General features: G+C 43.4%; 1 protein-coding gene across 5 annotated transcripts in view; it reads right to left on the bottom strand.

The window, feature by feature from the left end:
- The window catches only part of ASAP2 (ArfGAP with SH3 domain, ankyrin repeat and PH domain 2), a 222061-nt gene that overhangs the window by 25154 nt on the left and 177201 nt on the right, over nt 1-19706 (bottom strand). For all 5 annotated transcript variants that reach the window (XM_064295011.1, XM_064295012.1, XM_064295014.1 and 2 more), the window contains 3 exons: nt 18679-18812; nt 8769-8863; nt 955-1144 (listed from right to left, as the gene is read on the bottom strand). In XM_064295011.1, coding sequence (XP_064151081.1) covers nt 955-1144; nt 8769-8863; nt 18679-18812 — 419 coding nt within the window. The remainder of the gene's footprint in view (nt 1-954; nt 1145-8768; nt 8864-18678; nt 18813-19706) is intronic.

The following is a 19706-nucleotide window of genomic DNA, read 5'->3' as shown; positions in this document are numbered from 1 at the left end:
TTGGTTCCGACTCATGGCAACCCTATGTGGCCCTTTAATCTCTGCGGCAAACAGGGGTTTTCGAGGCCTCCTATGCCCAAATCCCTTATGCTTGCCCCCTGAATAAATATAAATATATTTTTTACGTGATTAAAGTTTTTTCATTCTATATTTTTATTTACAGATAAGGCTATAAATACTAATATTTTTACTGTCTTCATTTCACACTGACTCAAGACAAGGAGTGGTACGTCTGTCACTAAGAGAAAGATGCTGGCCCTTTAGAGCACACTGCCCAGGAAGGCCTAGCAAAGCATCAGGCCAACACCAACAAGCCTGAGAGAACGCAGCTTCAACTTACATGCCATTCTGGGTATCTCTGACCATTGAGGCTCAATGTAACATGCTTAGCTGAGAAAGTTGTGATTCTCAGTCCTGGGTGCCTTCACTCTGAGGTAAAGAGGTTTCCTGGTGTCCCAAAGCTGCTGGAACTGTGAGCGTGCATTCACAAAGGCGTTTGTGGAAGCAAATAAAGAGACACACTAACCCCTTTGACACTGGTAGCTTATTGCTGACCCACCCTCTCAAGAAAGTTCTCTCAGGAAATTGGGGGATACCTTTCCTATTCTAATTACCTCAGGAAAGGGAGGTAGATGGGTGGGATGCGGGCCACAGGAACTGTGCACCAATCCCCCTCAAAGCCCTGCTTTCTAGCCAGCCCTCGGGAGTGTGAGGTGATATCCTAAACCTCCTCAGGTCGCCTGGGCTTCTGAGAGGATGCTCTCTCCTTCACCCAGGGGGTGGGCTTTCTTTCCAGAGCTGGTATTCATTTTTTAGTTTAAGAATAAACCACCAATTTGTTCTTAAACAACTTAATGCCACCATCTTACCACTACTTTGGTTAGCATTTCTGACTATGTTGCCCTGCCGGTTTTTTCTTTTCTTTTTTTTTGCAGTAGCAACTGGCGCTCTTACATGTCCATTGGCCAGTGGGATTTTTTCTGTAAGATCAACGCCATCAGCATAAGCTTGGAGTAACCCCAAAACGTCTCTCGTTTTCACGGCCTCACAAAGGCTGTGAAGTTTCGCTGCATTATCCGCGTGTTTTTTCCTTGCGTATTTCCTCTCAATGTACTTGGCAGTAATGTAGTCTTTTCTTGCATTCCTGAAATCAAACATAATTGCCATGTAAATCATGAAGGGCTTCTATTCAAACACATCTGACGTCCATTAATCTATAACTAAAAAAATCTTGCCCCCACCCTCCTTGTAAGCAGCACTGGGCTTTACCTTTGTTGGGCTCTCTATGCCAGAAAAACACAAAGCCACTGTGTGACTCTACTACAATCCCTGAGTTCACTGTGATCCTCAGAGCCACTTTCAAGGAACATGTGAATTCCTCTAAGTTCCAACATAAGAGGCATCAAGGTCTAGTGCAGGAGGTCCTGGTGCCTTCACCAGGTTCTATGGGATAACTGGCTCTATGGACGATTCACTCACAGGATAAAGCTCATGTTCTCTTAGCCTGCCTGCCTCTCTAGTTTTATCTCCCTCCTCATCGCTCCTAAAGGTCTGTGTTCCAACCTCACCAAGCTGTTTTCCTCACTGCCTCATACATGTCTCTGTGGCTTTGCTTACCCAGATTCCTCTACTTGGCATGCTTTTATGTGCCTTCTCTCCCGGTAATCCACATTCCTTCAACAGTCAGTTCATGGGTCATGTTCCCCAGGAAGGCTGGGTGTCCTTCCCCTGCACTCCAGCACACCCTGACTGAGTGCTGTTACAACACGCTGGTGGTGGTTTGTCCATCTGTGCCCAGCTGGCCTGGGAGCTCCTCAAAGGGCAAAGACTATGTCTTCTCTTTTGCGGGCACTGTGCATGGCATAAAAGGCATGCACTACATGTCAGAGGAATCAAAATGAACTCTCAGCCGTCTTCAGGGTCTATTCTCTGGGCCTTTAAATTGGCATCGTGTTCACGGACCGTCCTTTCCAAGGGGCCGGGTATGGAAACAAGACCGTGGCGGAACCAAAAGAAGCCTGGGTTCAAATCCCACTTCCGCTACATACTAATGGTTTGACCTTGGACAAGTATTTCATCTCTCTGTCCTTCAAGTTTTTATATCTGTGAAAACGTGCACAATATAGGACTCAAGGTAGACCTGTGAGAAGTACATGAGTCCACGTATCTGCTGAACATACAGTAGTGGGTCCTTAGGACCTTGCAGAGTACTGATGAACTTAGAAGAAGAGCAGGAAAAACTGGTCAGAAGAACTCTAAGGATTTTATAGTCCCAATTATTCCAATCTTAATAAAGGATAACAATAAAAACACCTAGGTAAGATTTTTGAGAGACACAGTAAATGCTAAAGTACCTGTGACAATCAAGTCAGAAATATCAAGGAACAACCCAAACATCCATTCCCTAATGAATGGGTCAACAAAGTGTGGTCTATTCGTACAATGGAATAGTATTTGTCAGTAAAAAGAAATTAAGTACCGATAAATGCTACAACACGGTTGAACGCTGGAAACGGTATCACCAAGGACGACATTATATGATTCCATTTACATGAAATACACAGGCAACGGGCAAATCTATAGAGACTGATTAGTGTTGCCTAGGGACACAGGAAGGACTGGAGGGTGAGGGGGCCAGCTATGGGGGGTGCAGGTTACCTTTTGGGATAATGATGAACAACTTCTTGAATATACTAAAGACCACTGAATCATACCCTTTAAACGGGTAAATTGTATGGTATACAGATTACATTTCAGGAAAGTTGTTTAAACAACAACAAAGTCAGGGGAAACCAAATTTCCCTGACAACATAAAAACTTTATTTTAGTCAATAAATCTACCAGAGATACAGGGAGAAGTAACATGATAGGATTTGATCCTTTTGGTTTCTCTTGTCAGTTCTTTCTGGTAGGTATGAAATGCACTGAAATTTCAAAAGGGCAGGCAGGGGAAGCTGAACTAAAAGGAAGGACCTGCATCCATCCACAGGCTGACAGTCAGCTTTGGGAGAGGCCAGAGTCAATTAAGGGCCTGGGCTCTGGGGTCAGATTGCCAGATCTCAAGTTAGGCTCCACCACTTGCCATCTGTGTGACCTCGGGCAAGCTACTTAAGCTCTGTAAACCTTAATCTGTGCAATAAAAATAAGGACAACTCCTACCTCATGGGGCTGTTGCAGGATTAAATGAGATAACACATTTAAGCATTCAGCTCGGCGTTTTAGAGATGCCAGCTAGCATTACTGTAACAGTGCTGAATGAAGAGGGGGCTGCCTAATAGTGGCCTGGGGGCCAACGGTCAGCTCTCTGAAGCTCGGTCACTGCTCATATTCACCCTGCCGCAGGGGCTGTGCCTACCACGTCTGTATTTGCTGCTGTTCAGTTACCAGGCCCCTCAGCTTCACCACCATAAGGGGCCTGCCTGAAAAGCACCAGGTCTTAGGAGGTGCCGGTGAACTCCGGGCTCACAGGTGAGGGTGGGGGCTTCAGCCTTTACTGAGAAGCCACCAGCACCGACATCCTCCTTACCTAACAGACTGGCTTAACCACTCACACTGCTCTTTTCAGGCTCTAGCTGATACAGCGGGGGAAAAAGGGTGGGGAGAGGAGAGATAACTCCACTATGACTCACCCTTCAAATGCCTGGAGAGCAGTATTTCTCTGAGTGTGGGCCTCAAATCACCTGCAACAGAATAACGTGGGTCCTAGGCCCACTGAATCAGACTCCCTGGAGGTGGGGGCAGGGAATTGGATGACCTTGATTCTCACTAACGTTTGAGAGCCACTGCCCACCCTCTGCTTCCATAGTCTTTAGTGGGAAGCCACCAAGTAGGAACACACCAATTATATTACACAACGTAACTATAAACAAACTGGCCCTCAGGCAACTGAGAGGATATTTTATAACTGCTCCCTCTGGGGCTGGTGTTCCTACATTTCTCTCCTGACTCCCTGATCTCCTCCCTCTCACCCAGTCTGCTCTAAGGTGAAGGCCTGTCGTTGCCGGAGCAACCATGGACTTTTCCATATCTGATCTAAGTCCAATTAGGCAACTGTGCCAAGCCAGAGGCCTCCCGGAGGAGCTGCAGGCAGAGTGCTGGACCCTGTCAACCCTGGAGACCCCAGAAGATGGAACAGCGAAGGATGAGACGGCACTATCACCACAATGCCTAGACTGAACCAAGGGGGTGAAGGTTTCTTCCCAGCATTTGCCAAGACCATGATTACTGCCCTGGGTAACATGTTGTTCCTGGAAAGACTATAATATGTGAGACCAGCTTGTCCAGCTGAAAAGGAAAATGCCCTCAGAAGATCTGGCCTATGTAACAGGCAACTTGGGTTTCAAAGCCCAGCAAGAACTTTCGGGGACACTCTGTGAATGTGTTTTGGCACTTTTAATCATGTTAAAAATTAGAGGCATCCTTCCTGCTGCCTCTAACCCATCTTTCAAGGCCTAGGTTAGGTCTCCTTCCTCCAGAAGCCCCCTCAACTTCCTTCAGTGATTCCTCCTGCCTGCATGGCATTGGGCTGTATGCTGCATGACTAGTGTTCTTATTCAGCTTTTTATGTGTATCATCTCACACATGTACAGCTCTGACAGGTTTTACAAATCACGCTGAAAAAGTCTCATTTAATCTTCACAATGCTATGAATTTTCTTTTTATCTCTACTTTGCAGATAAGTTCACAGAGGTGAGAGTGAATTTTGTTTCCTCAAGCAGCTGGCTAGCTCCTGGAGGGCACGCCCCATTTTTACAGATCTAGGTACTCCTCTGAGGGCCTCCTAGCAGTGCTGTGATACCATGGTAACTGCTCAGAGACTGTTCGTGGCTTGATATTGTGTCATATCTGGCAACCTATTCACTGATTTAAACTCTATGGGTCTCTTGTGACAGACAATTGACTGGACGGTTGTCAAGGTTTACACAGTTTAAATAACCACTGTGGGACAATCATTACTGTGACCCTCACAAGAGGAGGGGAATGATAAACTGGGTTTCTTTTATTCATTTTTCTGATGTATTATTCATCTGCCCAGGGCTCTGAGTTCCCTGAAGGTAGTCAGTACACACAGGCAGCCATGACTGACTCAACACGCATGCTCCCTGGTTCCTTGAAGATCTGTCGATCCCTCCTTTTTTCTTTTTTTAAAGGTATAGGCTGTTGGAGAAAAGTGATGAACTTAATATAATGGTACAATCTGGCATGTGTTCAGAAGGATGGACTTCTCTCAGACTTCTGAATGACAGGATATGTATAACAGTCCCAAATCACAGAAGACAAACAGTTCTGGGCTCTGTAAACAGATACAAATCTGGCTTTTTTTTTTTTTTTTTTGCCACTTCCACCTACCTCACATACTCTCAACACCCCCAAAATCCCTCTGACGACTCACAGGCCACTAGAGGGTGTCTCTGGCTTACCCTTCAACAGACTTCTGCAGACGGTGTGCTGTTCTGAGATAAAGCTAGAAACAGTACATTCCTTCTCACCTGGGAGTAAAACAATAGCTTGTTGGAGTAGGCACGGAGCTGGGAGCGGAGCTTTGACTTATTGATTCATCAAGTATTTACTGAACCACCATAAGCAACATATTTGTGGTTGGAAATACAAAAAGGAGTAAGACCCAACTTATCAGAAAAGTATCTCTCAATACCTAGGTATAACATAAACCAAAACCAAACCAAACCTGCTGCCATCAAGTCAATTCCGACATATTATAATGTGGGAAGAGATGGTTTAAAACAGAACCGAAGGCTATAGGAGTACACAGTGCCAAGTACATAATTTCATTTGAAGAGGTATGGAAGGCTTCATGGAGTAGGGGGCATTTTGCCATCACATTGGTCATCTGCCCTCATTTTGAAAACAAAAAACAAAGGAGGGGGGAATGTAAAGTTTCTTTTCAATAATGCCAAGGTTGAAGGGGCAGGGGAGTCTCAACGCAGATAGAATATTTATATTCAAGGGTTCCAAGTGGGTAGTCGTCATTTTTTTAGAATCATGGGACCCCAGGACAAATTCTCTTCTTTTACAAAGTACCCCTGGTACCTGGAAGAAAATACTTACCACCCGCTTTGCTCAAAATTAACCAAAATGACAGCATCTCAGGAGACTGGTAGCTTCCACGTGAGATGAACAAGGAGGGAAAGCAGGTGTTAATTACATAGCAGTAAATGAACTTGCCCTACTGGACCAAGAAATGTCCTACTAAACAAGATCGTCCAGCTATCTGAGGAAGAGTAGATTCACTTCTGCACAGCTCTCCAATTGACACCTACCTTGAGAGGCCCCTCATTTTTCAAGGTGTATGAAACCAACGCAGTGTACCTCTTGTTGCCCATGCTCATGCTGAGCAAGCTGAGCAGCTAAGGCTAAGCACCAAAACTAAGTACTACATGTTTTGCCCACAGCATCTCACCAGTTTCCCCAAGGACTCTGTGAGGTGGACAGTGTTCTCTTTCTTTTTGTATCAGAGGCAACTGGGGCTCAGAGAAGTTAAGTAACTTCTCCAGGTCCCGTGACTCAGGAAAGGACTGCGGTATGCATGCCCACACTGCCTCTCCAGGTCTGGGTGAGAACACAGACTAGAAATCTAAGAAACTCAGATGCGCACTGAGAGAGGATAGTAAGTTTGTAAGCCTCGTGGTTGCTATCTAAAACCACGCATTATCCAATCTCAAGGCAATGCTACACCACAAACACTTGTTACAGGATTCAAACACAAACTGACTTTAATCCAACACCAACCAAATGCTCGCCTAAGATACCCAGTATCTGTGAGCGGCTGCAGTGGACATGGTTCCTACTTATTCCTGTAGGCTGTGGACACTCTCTCACTACACAGTCACAGCATCAGAAAGCAAGAGAACACAGGTCCTGAAACCTCAGTTTCCCAAAGACATGTCCCTACAAAATGGTTACAAAATGTGTATTCTTCGCTTTTAGAAAGGGCCTATATACCACCATCCGTGAAATTTATTCTAAAGACACCGTTTCACTATCACTCGCTCAGTGTCCTATTGCAGGGCCCGTGCCATCAATCCTATGTCAGGCTTATTCCACAGAAAACTGTAATGAATTTTTATGCTTCTTCTTATGACACAGTCTTCCTTTTCCCCTCTCCTGCCAGAATACTTTGCTCCAGACTCACCACTCAAATGCAGGTGCTGTCTCTTGTAACTCGCCTGATGACCTCTCTCTCCTTCCGTCTGCCTCATTTTGCATTGTATTATAGCAGGTAAGTCACCCCACACCCCCTTGCAGTTAGACAGGCCATTCATCCTAAATAGAGGTGAAGTCTAAAGTGGGACAGGACACTGTCCAGACCAGCCTTTGCCATCTATCTCCCTGTCAAAGACAAGTTGTGATCTGGGTGATTTCATCTGTTTGCTGAGACTGGTAGGAAAATTTCCTGTTCTAAGTAAAATCTGCTTCAACGGGCAAGCTGGCATGGTGGAAAGAAATACATGGTGAGGCACAGAAGCTTCTCAGTCAGGTTTTGTGTCAACAGCAAAACAAAACAAATGCAACGTTTTTAAGAAAACGACACATCCCACATTTTCAAGGGCACTGGCAAAGAAAATTATATGTAATCATGTATCTATGACAACTCTTCCTCTTAGTGGCTCAGAATTTATGCACAGAGAACTAAGGTGTGAAAGTGACAAAAAGGGATAAAGACTAGAGGCAAAAAGGCCCATGTGTAGACACATCCCATCAGCAGAGATGGCCAGTGTATAGATACCCCACCAGCAGACATGGCCTTGTGTGTAGACACCCCACCAGCAGAGACGGCCCCTGTGTAGACATACCCCACCGGCAGAGACAGCCACTGTGTAGATGCACCCCATCAACAGACATGGCCCGTGTATAGACACACCCCACCAGCAGACATGGCCCATGTGTAGACACACCCCACCAGCAGACATGGCCCATGTTTAGACACACCCTCAACAGACATGGCCCGTGTACAGACACACCCCACCAGCAGACATGGCCTGTGTATAGACACACCCCACCAGCAGAGACGGCCCATGTGTAGACACTCCACCAGCAGACATGGCCTGTGTATAGACACATCCCACCAGCAGAGACGGCCCAAGTGTAGACACCCCTGCCAGCAGACATGGCCTGTGTATAAGCACACCCCACCAGCAGAGACGGCTCATGTGTAGACACCCCGCCAGCAGACATGGCCTGTGTGTAGACAGACACACCCCACCAGCAGAGACGGCCCATGTGTAGACACCCCACCAGCAGAGGTGGCCCGTGTGTAGACATACAGCATACCACCACCTTTGCATATACAGAGTATCTGCCAAATCTGTTTTCCTTTGACCTCTTCCTAAAAATAGCCACATTACACTTCTATCTGGATACCCAAAAAAGATTAAAGAGACTAAGAAAAACCTTCTGAAGCCTGCCTGACCCAGGCAACATCAGCCATAGGTGCTTAATGTTTGTTTCTTTGTCCACTTCAGAATCCTACCACCAAATCAGTATTTCTCAACTAAAGCCTAAAAAACCAAAACCAAACAAACAAAAAACCCCTAGAAATGGAAAAAGTTCTGGCATTGGGATGGAGAGACACAGTGATTAGCGGAGAGGGAAAAAAGGACAACATATAAGGAGACCGATTTAGGCTGATTTATTCCCTAAGGAATGCAACAATGTACGTTCTCAAAACTTGTTATTTCCCTGCTTCTAAGGGTTTGGGGTAAAAGACAAATCTTTGTTCAGAAAATGAGAGCAGCCAGTCTCATACTCACATGTCACTGCTTGGATTGGGTTTGACCGAGTCCTCAGCTGGTAGACAACACTCCATAATCTCATTAAAGCCTGCATTCCCAATATTCTTGGCAAGCTGCAAAAACAAAAGTCTATTTCAGGGCACTCAATTATTAATACATTCCATTGCTTCACATTACTCATAAGTCTGATGATTTATTTAATGGCCGCTAAAAAATAGAGCATTAGTGGCTTGCTTTTAATGAAGAAAGACAAAATGCAAAGCCCAAAGGTACCCATAAAACTAACGAAAAGAACCCGCATGCCCATTACAGAGGAGTGGCCTCATAAAATATCCCCAAGATAAAGGACTTTATAGGCAGGGAGAAGCACTAGGTTGGTCTCAACAAGAATTTCCATCCTTACCTCCACAAATCCTTGTGCTCCACCTAAAATGAATCTATCCCATGTCCCCCAAAACAGCCTTTATTTATGCCAGCTATGAAATGGCTCTGATATAGTGGAAAGTGCACTGGGCCAGGAAGCCAAAGACTTGGGTTCAAATCATGGTTCTATTTACTGGCTGTGTGATCGCAGTTTACTTTTCTGAGCTTCAGATTTTTCACCGGTAAAATGGGATGAGACCTATCTCACAGGGTTGCAATAATAATAAAATGGAACAATTTATGTTAAAGGACTCAATAAACTGGGGCACTAAAAATGTAATATACAAATTCCAAGTGAAAGGTCTTCGTATGACCATCAACCTTTCTGACATGCTAAATATTAAATTACCCATTGTAATGGAATACTTCCTGAATTCCAGACTAGGCTTGATACTAAAAGTCATGATTTATCTTGGTCAAGCTACTTTGAGAGTATGGCAGCTGGCATTTTTTTGAATGAATGAATGAGTAAGTTAATGAATTACTGGATGACTAGGAGGTCCTCAGGGGTTTATTTATCTTATCCCCAACACTCAGCTCAGTATCTAACACAGAGATCGGATTCTTAAATGTTTAATGAAAAAAAGAGCACGAGACAGGAACACCTAGCACAGTACTTGGAAGAGAGTAATTTCCACATTGAAAATTATGTATTTGAGCAACTAGTGACAATTCTGATATTTCTACTCTCATTTAATTGAGAGTTAATGGAGATTTTATTGGAGATAAGGGTGCTGCTAAAATGTCTCTTCTACCCCCAAAGAGGAACCGGCTTAAGGAACAGTCAAAGGAACCTAGGTTAGATAAGGAAGAACTTCCTGGTGGCAAGTAACATTACACAGTGAAAAGGGACAGTGAAGGACACTGAAAACGTTTTTTAAATAGGGCAAAAGGAATACCCGGGATAGCTTAAAAATTGGGTGATAAGCCTTTCTAATTTTACCTTGTCCTTAATAAGAGAACAAAGCTTCTTGGAGGGTCCAAAGAGATAAATGCTAACCAACTCTTTTCTGAAACCTGGTTCCTCAGTCCTGGGTCTGTGGACAGGAATGCCTCATTCCAGTTTCCCCAGAGATCAAGCACATGAAGCTAATGGTCAGGTGGCACAACACTAAGGTGATAAGTACCTGTCTACCATGAAGCTAATGTTCTGCAAAGGATTTCCCGGACAGTTGGTGCAAGATCCCGGACTAAACCCCAATATTGTTGTTGTTGTTGTTAGGTGTCATTGAGTTGATTCCAGCTCATAGCAACCCTACGTACAACAGAACAAAAAACTACCCAGTCTTGTCCTATCCTCACAACCGTTGCCATGCTTGAGCCCATCATTGTAGCCACTGTGTCAACCCATCTCATTGAGCATCTTCCTTTCTTTCGCTGACCCTCTACTTTACCAAGCATAATGTCCTTCTCCAGAGACTGGTCCCTCCTAAAGGTCGCTCTAAAATACTTGAGATGAAATTTCACCATCCTCACTTCTAAGGACCATTCTGGCTGTACTTCTTCCAAGGCAGATTTATTGGTTCTTCTGGCGGTCCATGGTATATTCAATACTCTTTGCCAACACCATAATTCAAAGGCACCAATTCTTCTTTGGTCTTCCCTTATCCACTGTCCAGCTCTGGCATGCAAATGAGGTGACTGAAAATATTATGGCTTGGGTCAGGTACACTTTAGTCCTCAAAATGACATCTTTGTTTTTCAACACTTTAAACAGGTCTTTTGCAACAGATTCGCCCAGTGCAATACGTTATATGATTTCCTGGCTGCCGCTTTCATGAGCATTGACTGTGGATCAAGTAAAATGAAATCCTCAACAACTTCAGTATTTTCTGTTTATCATGATGTTGCTTATTGGTCCAGTTGTGAGGACTTTTGTTTTCTTTATAAAACCCCAATATTAGAACCCTGGGTTTATAGTCAGGTATGTGCTAATGCCCCTATCTTTCAAAATAGTGTCCTTAAGTAAGGACACTGTTCCTTACTCAAGCACAGTAACTGGATTTCAGAGGTTGAGCAAAAGAAGAAGCCATAGCACCTACCCTCTCTGAGAGCAAGGGGCCACCATGATACCTCCAGTGTCTGTGTTAAACAGATGGGGAGGGGAAGTGGGAAGAGGAAAATTCCCTGGGAATTGGAAAGCTGCTTCCCTTCTGTTTGGACTTGGCTGGTTTACTAGGGGACAGCTGGCCCCGGGAGTTACCACATCCGTGCGTCACACCCACCCAAAGTTAGAGAATTGTGCCACCTAACAGTTTTGCCAAGTTCCAGTTTACATTTCAGCCTGCAGAGAACCCCCCTTGGAACCATCAACAAAAGCAAACCATCTGCAGATGGAGGCCACAGGGTTATATTAAGAAAATGTGGGTCCCAGCATGCCAGGCAAGCAGAAGCCAAGGAACCAGGAAGGTCAGCTTTTAACCAGACTCCCAGATATCACACGCTCGTCACTTACCAGAAGGTCATCATCCAGAAGGAATTTAAAGGCTGTGCTGAGGCGGAAACTAAGCTAGATCTCGGAGGAAAGTCCAGGGTGTCCAAGTTCTACAGCGCTTCAAGAAGGGAAACCACAGCGGCTCATCTACCATTCAGTCCTTCATGTCAGTTCAGTAAATGCATACTGAGCACCTCACAAGTGCTAGGTATTGGGTATGTGCTGTGGATTGAACTGTGTCTCCCAAAAATGTTTTATCAACTTGGCTAGGCCATGATTCCCTGTATTGTGTGGTTGTCCTCCATTTTGTGATCTGATGTAATTATCCTACGTATTGTAAATCCTAACCTCTATGATGTTAATGGAGCCCTGGTGGCATAGTGGTTAAGCATTTGGCTGGTAACCAGAAGGCTGGCAGTTCGAATCCACCAGCTAATCCTTAGAAACCCCATGAGGCAGTTCCACTCTGTTCTACAGGGTTGCTATGAGTCAGAAATGACTTGACGGCAGCAGGTTTGGGATTTTTTTTGGTTTTATGATGTTAGTAAGGCAGGATTAGAAGTAGTTATGTTAATGAGGCAGGACACAATCTATAGGATTAGGTTGTATCTTGAGTCAATCTCTTGAGATATAAAAGAGAGAAGCGAGCAGAGACACGGGGGACCTCCTACCACCAAGAATGAAGAACCAGGAAGGGAGTGCACCCTTGGACCCGAGGTCCCTGTGCTGAGACGCTTCCAGATCAGGGGATGATTGATAACAAGGACCTTTCCCAGAGCCAAGAGAGAGAGAAAGGCTTTCCCTGGAGCTGGCGCCCTGAATTCAGACTTCTAGCCTCCTGAACTGTGAGAGAATAAATTTCTGTTTGTTAAAGCCACCCACTTGTGGTATTTCTGTTGTAGCAGCGCTAGATAGATAACTAAGAGCATAAGACATGGCCCCTGCTCTAAAAGAACTCCGGATAGTGAGAAAGAGATGAATTAAAAAGAAAGGAGTACAACGTGATAACGGCTGGAAAAGAAGCCTGTACCAAGCACCACAAGAATAGAGATGTCAAGTCCACATAAGCAGAGCAGCTCCTTGGTCATCACAGCACTTTGGCACTTGCCTTGTATGGAGATCATCTGTGTATATGCTAGTCTCTCTCACTGGACAGTACGCACCCTGAGGACAGGGACCATGGTTTATACATTTTTGTATACCCTTAGCATCTCCCTGTGCAGGGCCCACTGAGCCAGACAGAGGCCTAAGATTTTACCTAGAAATTGTTTTCAGACTTTGGGGTGGGAGTTGGGGGATCCACCTGTCCCCGTTTTCATATTTCCACGTGGAGGAACATCCTTTATTGCAACATGCTTTGCCTTTCACTGGTCTACCCATTCTGAGAAGAGAAATGGGCAAGTGAGAGAAACGGCTTCCCTGAATGTCAAGGTTGGGAGCAGAACCCAGCATGTGCAGCCCCACCTCTTCCTAACCCTCAGACGCCCACAGGAAACAGAGCTATAGCCTCCTCCTCGGTGCTCTGTGTTACTGGGGTGGGTCCCCATGTGAAGGCCATGCCTGGGTGAGCAAGTCTGATTCTACGCTTCTGTAGGCAAGCACACTGTTATCACACACGTTAGCCACATCAACCAAGTCGGCTTTAATTCAACAACAAATCTGGCATTTGGTCTCTATCTGCTTAACTTTCCTATCTTCAAAAACCCGCTGTCGTCCAGTCAATTCCAACTCATTGTGGCCTATCTCCCAACTGGTTCCGAATGCAGTTAGGAAAACTGGTTGTTATTTATTGAGTTCTGTCAGATCTCAGGAGGAGCCTTGGTGGTGCAATGCTATCCAAAGGCTAAAGTTCGAACCCACCAGCTGCTCTGTGGGGGAAAGATGTGGCCATCTGCTTCCGTAAATATTACAGCCTTGGAAACCCTATGGGGCAGTTCTACTCTGTATTATAGGGTCTTTATGGGTCGGAATTGACTCCACAGCAATGGGTTTGGGTCAGATCCCAGAAAAGGTAGAAGAATTAGAGAGCAGGCCACACTCTTAATATACAAACATATAAAGGTCAAGTTTCTTTTTAGTAGGCAGAGCTAAGATATGCAGTGAGCTATATACTGTTGCCTCCAAAACAGGAAGCACAAAGAATACTCTGAAGTACATGAAAAAATTTATATATTATGCTTTTTATCTGACCCTTTAAAAATTCTATTTTTGGTATACTTTATAAAATAGAGAATATAATTCTTTTTGGTAAGTAGTATAGATAAAATTTATAAATAATTATACACCGACATTAGTGCTCAAGTTTTTATGATAAGGTTTGTGGTTAAAAATAAAGTGCATCATTGTGATTTTAAAAAAAGGCATAGAACACAGGCTCTGGGGCATGATGGCTCAGGGTATAAATCTAAGCTCAGTCACACTGGGCAAGTTACTGAACCTCTCTGGTTTTTGTTTTTTTTTTTTAAATACAGTCCTTGTTTAGGTCAGATATAATGTATGTATAAAATACCAAGGACAATGCTTGATGCATAACAATTGTTCAATAAGTGGCAGCTGACAATTAATTTCTTGCTGCCCTAGGCAATTGCTTTTCATATCCTGAATGTGGCTTTATTTCAGTCCCAGATGAACAACAGTTCTAACTTGTAAGTAAATCCTTGTTTTTTGAGGGCTTTCTTTGCATACCCTCTTTCCTATCCGCCTACACTCATATTTGACAGCTAATTAACAACTGCATCAGAAAGGAGGCAGGAGAAAGCTAAGACAGAGACTTGAGTCCGTGTGAGCTTCTTAGGTTCCTGAAACTCATTCTTCAAGTTTGATGAAGCAGATTTTTAAATTAGTGACCCAAATGCAATTTCATGACATCAAGAGTTCCTTCATTAATTTCACTTCCATCGCTGGTACCAGTGATACGAAGTTTTTCGTATGAGCTGAAAATCAATGCTGAAATCATAATCTTCTATGTTAAGGGGAAAAATCATCTTTTTAAAATCTATGTCTACCAGGGAGGCCTGGTGGTACAGTGGTTACAAGTTCATCAGCAAAACAAAAGATTGGTAGTTCGAATCTACCAGCTGCTCCTTGGAAACTCTATGAGGCAGCTCTACTCTGTCCTACAGGGTCACTATGAGTCAGGATTGACTCGACGGCAGTGGGTTTGGGTTTTTTTTTTTTTTTTGGAGGTGTTTACCAGCAAGTTTCCTGAAAACAGGCTTCCTTTAAAATCTAAGGATATTAAACCATTGCACATAAAAGTAGTGAAGACTGGATAACTAGCTCCTCAAATTAATACTTCATTTACCTAAGTTTCAGTCCATTGAACAAGTGATTCTAAAAGCAGGTAAAGAAAGAGACCAAAAAAAAAAAAAAAGATTATTACTGACCAGCCACCTTCCTAGATGCTGCTGAAATCCACTTAATTAGCATGGAAAACAAGCAAGCTACGAAATAAAAACAAATTAAAAAGGAAACAATAAGACAGTCACAGTGAGCCATCCGGTGACGCTGTTTGAAAACCTGAAGCCAGAAAATAATTTACAGAATTATGCAAAAGACTCTTATCACGAGGAATATGGTGAGGCCGTATGCGAGGATGGGAATGACATTTTACGAGATGAGCATCTGTCTGTTTCAGGACACAGTGCCAAACAGAAAATGAAAATGCAATCACATTGGGCTCTGCTCATGTATCTGCTACCTCTTTCAGGCCATTTAAAAGGTTCCTTTCCTGTCACAGCATATCACCCCGAAACGTTGGCCACACTGTTGATTTACCTGAGAGGCAGAGAAACACTACCATTCTGTGGAACAACACCTTGGCTAGGCTGTACCCTCTGAGACCCTGGGAAAGTTAGTTTTCAGTTTGCCCTCTTATTTCCTCCAACAGGGTACTAAGAGGTCTAACATTTGCTGTACGAGAAAACATACGAACAAATCAACCAAAGATTCTGACATCATCACTGCCCTATGAATCTGAAATGCTCTGGAGAGTCGGAAAAGTTCATAAACAGAGCTGACGGCCAGAGTAGAGCTCGTGGGATCTCCCTGTGGATTCATGCATGAGGACATGAGCATCGTTTTTCCAAAAGAATTTTGTTAGATCATCTTTGAGGCGGAGATAATAACAATAGCTCATACTTCATAGTTCTTCCTGTGTGCCAGACATAATTCTAAATGACTCACACACACACACACACACACACAGAGGAGTACACATGGAGGTTTCAGGAAATCCTTTGTTTAGACATCTATCTGACTGTCTAAGCAAAACAAAGTAAGCAACCCAGTTTCTTTAAAAAGGCTTGACATTTCTACGCTTTTAAATCAATGAATACTAACATCTGACACGTACTCTCCATACAGTGCTTAACTTGGGGGCTGAGGAATAAAGATTCTGGACGTAATGTCATGCCCACAGTACCCGCACGTCGTAAATGGACACTGGGATGAGAAGCAGGGAGATGTCCACACCCTGGGAGTCACCAGGGGACCAGACAGACAGAGTTCAGGGGCAAGCAGAGGGTAGGAAGGAAATCTCACACAATTCAGGAGCCTTGTGTTTTTCTGACAGCCATTGAGGAAAAGAGATTTAGATAAGGGAGAGGTTGAAACTATGGCAGAAATTATACTCTGAAAGTATCTGCAGATATTAAGTAGGCTCTGTCTGATATCTCCGTAATAGTTGAGAGTTGGCCAAACCTTAAAACTTCTATGAGAATATATAGGTTCTGGAAGACAGAAAATGAGATTTGAACCAGCAATCAGAAGTTACCTCATCTTTTCATCAAGATGGAAACGACATATTCCTTTCAACTTTCTTTGGTAGGTTTTCCTTGTTAGTAGGTAATAGAATCTCATGAAGATCATCAATTAAATTTCTGAGGCACATAAAAGCAATTATAACAGAGTGGGCTGGGGTCAGGCTCCTAACCACTCACAAGAGCCAACTGTTCAATTCTCAGGAATTTTGTGAGCCAGCTATCAAACACAGCCATTATTTAAAATTACATTATGTAGACCCATAATTAATTATATTAAAAACAAAAGTAATAAATACTTAAAACTTATCATTTCCTAATCATTTTACTGGAAACCCTGGTGGCATTGTGGTTAAGAGCTACGGCTGCTAACCAAAAGGTTGGCAGTTTGAATTCACCAGGTGCTCCTTGGAAACCCTATGGGGCTGTTCTATTCTGTCCTTTAGGGTCGCTATGAGTTGGAATTGACTTGTCAGCAATGGGTTTGGTTTTTTAATTATTTTACTACATTTTACTATTATTGATGCTCTTGAAGCTATTTACAGCCACTGTATTCACACGGTAAACATACTATATAAGGGTGTGCTACTCAACGTCTCTTTCTAACCTCACATTCAGCGACGCCACATTGGTAACTTGAAACTGGCCATACTGTATTTACACCACAGAACTAGATGGACTACAAATCTGGGCTTCTTTTTCTCCCAGAGACCTGGTGTTAAACATTTGCCAGCAAACCACTGTGTTGGGGGGAGACAGTAGTGACATATAAGTGTTTACCATCTGGCAAGACAACCCACCAGAAATGCCAGTTTATGTCTTAGGCTCCTTAAAAGTTAAAAGGGTGAGCACTGCAATTAGATTATAGGGTTCCATACCCCAGATGTGACATCTTAACAGCTATATAACCTTGGGTGTATTATAACATTCTAAATCTCAGTTTTCTCCTTTGTAGATTGGGGATAATAAACCGAAGTCATAGTGTTGTTGTGAAGATCAAATGAGCTAATACACATAAAATGCTTTGTAAAGTGCCGGTAAAAAAAACAGCGATTATTTCATCACAAATCAATGCTTTTCCACTGTTTTAAGAAAATCAGTAAAAGGAGCAACTGCCATCGTTCACCAGTGTTAACTGAAAAATAATTTGGGTTTTTAAAAAAATATTCTGTGACAGTCTCAAATCTACTTTATCATCTATGACCAAGCTGTAGGTTATACGAATTTTACATTGAAAATAATCACGGCATGTAACCAAGTATACCCTGCTTGGATCTTGCTCAGTGTAGTTTAGCTTTAAACTTGAAGGGATGTTACTAACGGGACTATCAGCACCTTCTCTAGTTTCTTCCAACATTGTCTTTCAAGACCATAAAGGAATTCCTTGGGAGGACTGGGAGGGTTCAACCAGAGAGTTCAAAAATGCATCAGAAGTTCAGACACTTTGGATCCAGAGTAGTCATCAGTAAGATTTATTGCCCCTTGAGAGGAATACCGACCACAGTAATTGATTTTGTCAAGTGTTCTTGACGTTAAAATCAACGGCAATCAATATCCACTTAATATTTACTGTCCAACGCCCAACTACTCCAAGAAAGAATTACCAACATGACTTTCTACAACCAGTAATTATGGACTTTGAAAATAGCCCATAAAAGCTCATGCTTCCGGTGGCCCAAAAGCACAACCTAAGTCAGATTTACCTTGTTACTCAGGTGGGCCACAGTCTCAATACTCTGAGGGCTACTCTACACAAAACGTTTCCATCTCCTACTATCTCTATACTGTGGTTTATGTGTTATCACTGAACCACAAACGCAAGCCTTTTTTAGAAACAAAGGCACTAAAAACAAAGAGCAAAGCGGGACAATATGAGGCAAGGGAAGTCCATTGGAGGTTTAAAGCCAAGAAGTAGCCAGGGCCTTTTAAGAAATGGGCTGATGCCTCAGGGACCATCACTCCTTTCCTGTCTCTGAGCTTCTGAGTTCTTCATCTGTTTGATGAATGGTGTGGCTGGACTATGCCACCATCCTAATCCATCTCAGCAGAATCTCACACAAGTATCATGCTTCTTTTTGTTTTCACTTTATTCATTTAGGGATAAGGTTTACAACGAGAAGTTCCTTCAACTACTAATAGCAGAGAAGGAAGAATTATCAATGAGTTTCTAACTGCCCAAACCCATCCAGCAATATATTGACAACCACCAGTCCACTAAAGTTTCAAAAACCAAAATGGATTAGAATGTCAAATAAAAACTTGGTTTTCAGCTCATTTATTTCCAATCCCCAATCAAGGATTTGAAAATTACCAGCAACTCAGATGTTCCTAATACATCTAACGTCAGGGACTGCATCCTGGAGTAGTGAACCCCCAACTCTCGGTGGATTCCGGAACACTCGATGCAGGTCAGAATGCCCAGATTGGTGGAAAGCCACGTAGGATCTGCCAAAGAGAACAGGGTAAATTTGAGCTTGTGGTAAGTAGAGGGTCTGGGGTCAAAATTTTTTTCCTGAATAATTACTGAGCACAGAGTGTCCCAGAATTTTTTGACTCTTGACACAGTGGAACCTTCACTTATCCATGATTACTGCCAGGGTACACACAGTACACAGATCTGTGCCTGTCCAATCTCCCTCTCTTCCCTGCCCTTCCAGCTCCTCATCCTTCCATTCATTTATGAAGCACTCCTGAGTGCCAGGTACTGTGAGCACAAAAGTGAAGAAGACACAGTCCATGTACTCCAGTGACCATGGCTTCCTCAAGAACTGGTCCTGAACACAGACCACACTCATCACCAGCCTGATCACACCAGCAGAGTGGAATAAGAAAAAAACAAGAACCATCCAAGTCAAGTACCATAAGGTAAAGAGATTTAAAACATACATGTCTGTATTTTCACAAAGGTGCTAGTCATAATCATGGCAAACATACACTAACCACTCATGATATACTCTGGGTTCAGTGCTTTGGTAGTAGCAATAAAAGTTTACTTGCAAGGGATTCAGGAATTACAAAGCACTTCCACATAATATTTCACTCGACTCATACAAGAGCACCAAGAGATGAACAGGACAGGTGTTTTTATCTCAACTACATCGATTTTTGGGGAGCCCTGGTGGCACAGTGGTTAAAGCACTCAGCTGCTAACCAAGAGGTTGGTGGTACAAACCCACCAGCCGCTCCGTGGGAGAAAGATGAGACAGTCTGCTTCCATAAGGATTTATAGCCTTGGAAACCCTATAGGGCAGTTCTACTCTGTCCTATAGGGTCGCTATGAGTTGGAATTGACTCGATGGCAGCAGGTTTGGTTTTGGTGTACAGATTTTCTACCTTCAC

Source organism: Loxodonta africana, chromosome 12 (assembly GCF_030014295.1).
Source record: "Loxodonta africana isolate mLoxAfr1 chromosome 12, mLoxAfr1.hap2, whole genome shotgun sequence".
NCBI lineage: Eukaryota > Metazoa > Chordata > Mammalia > Proboscidea > Elephantidae > Loxodonta > Loxodonta africana.
This window is presented reverse-complemented; position numbering and strand designations above follow the sequence as displayed.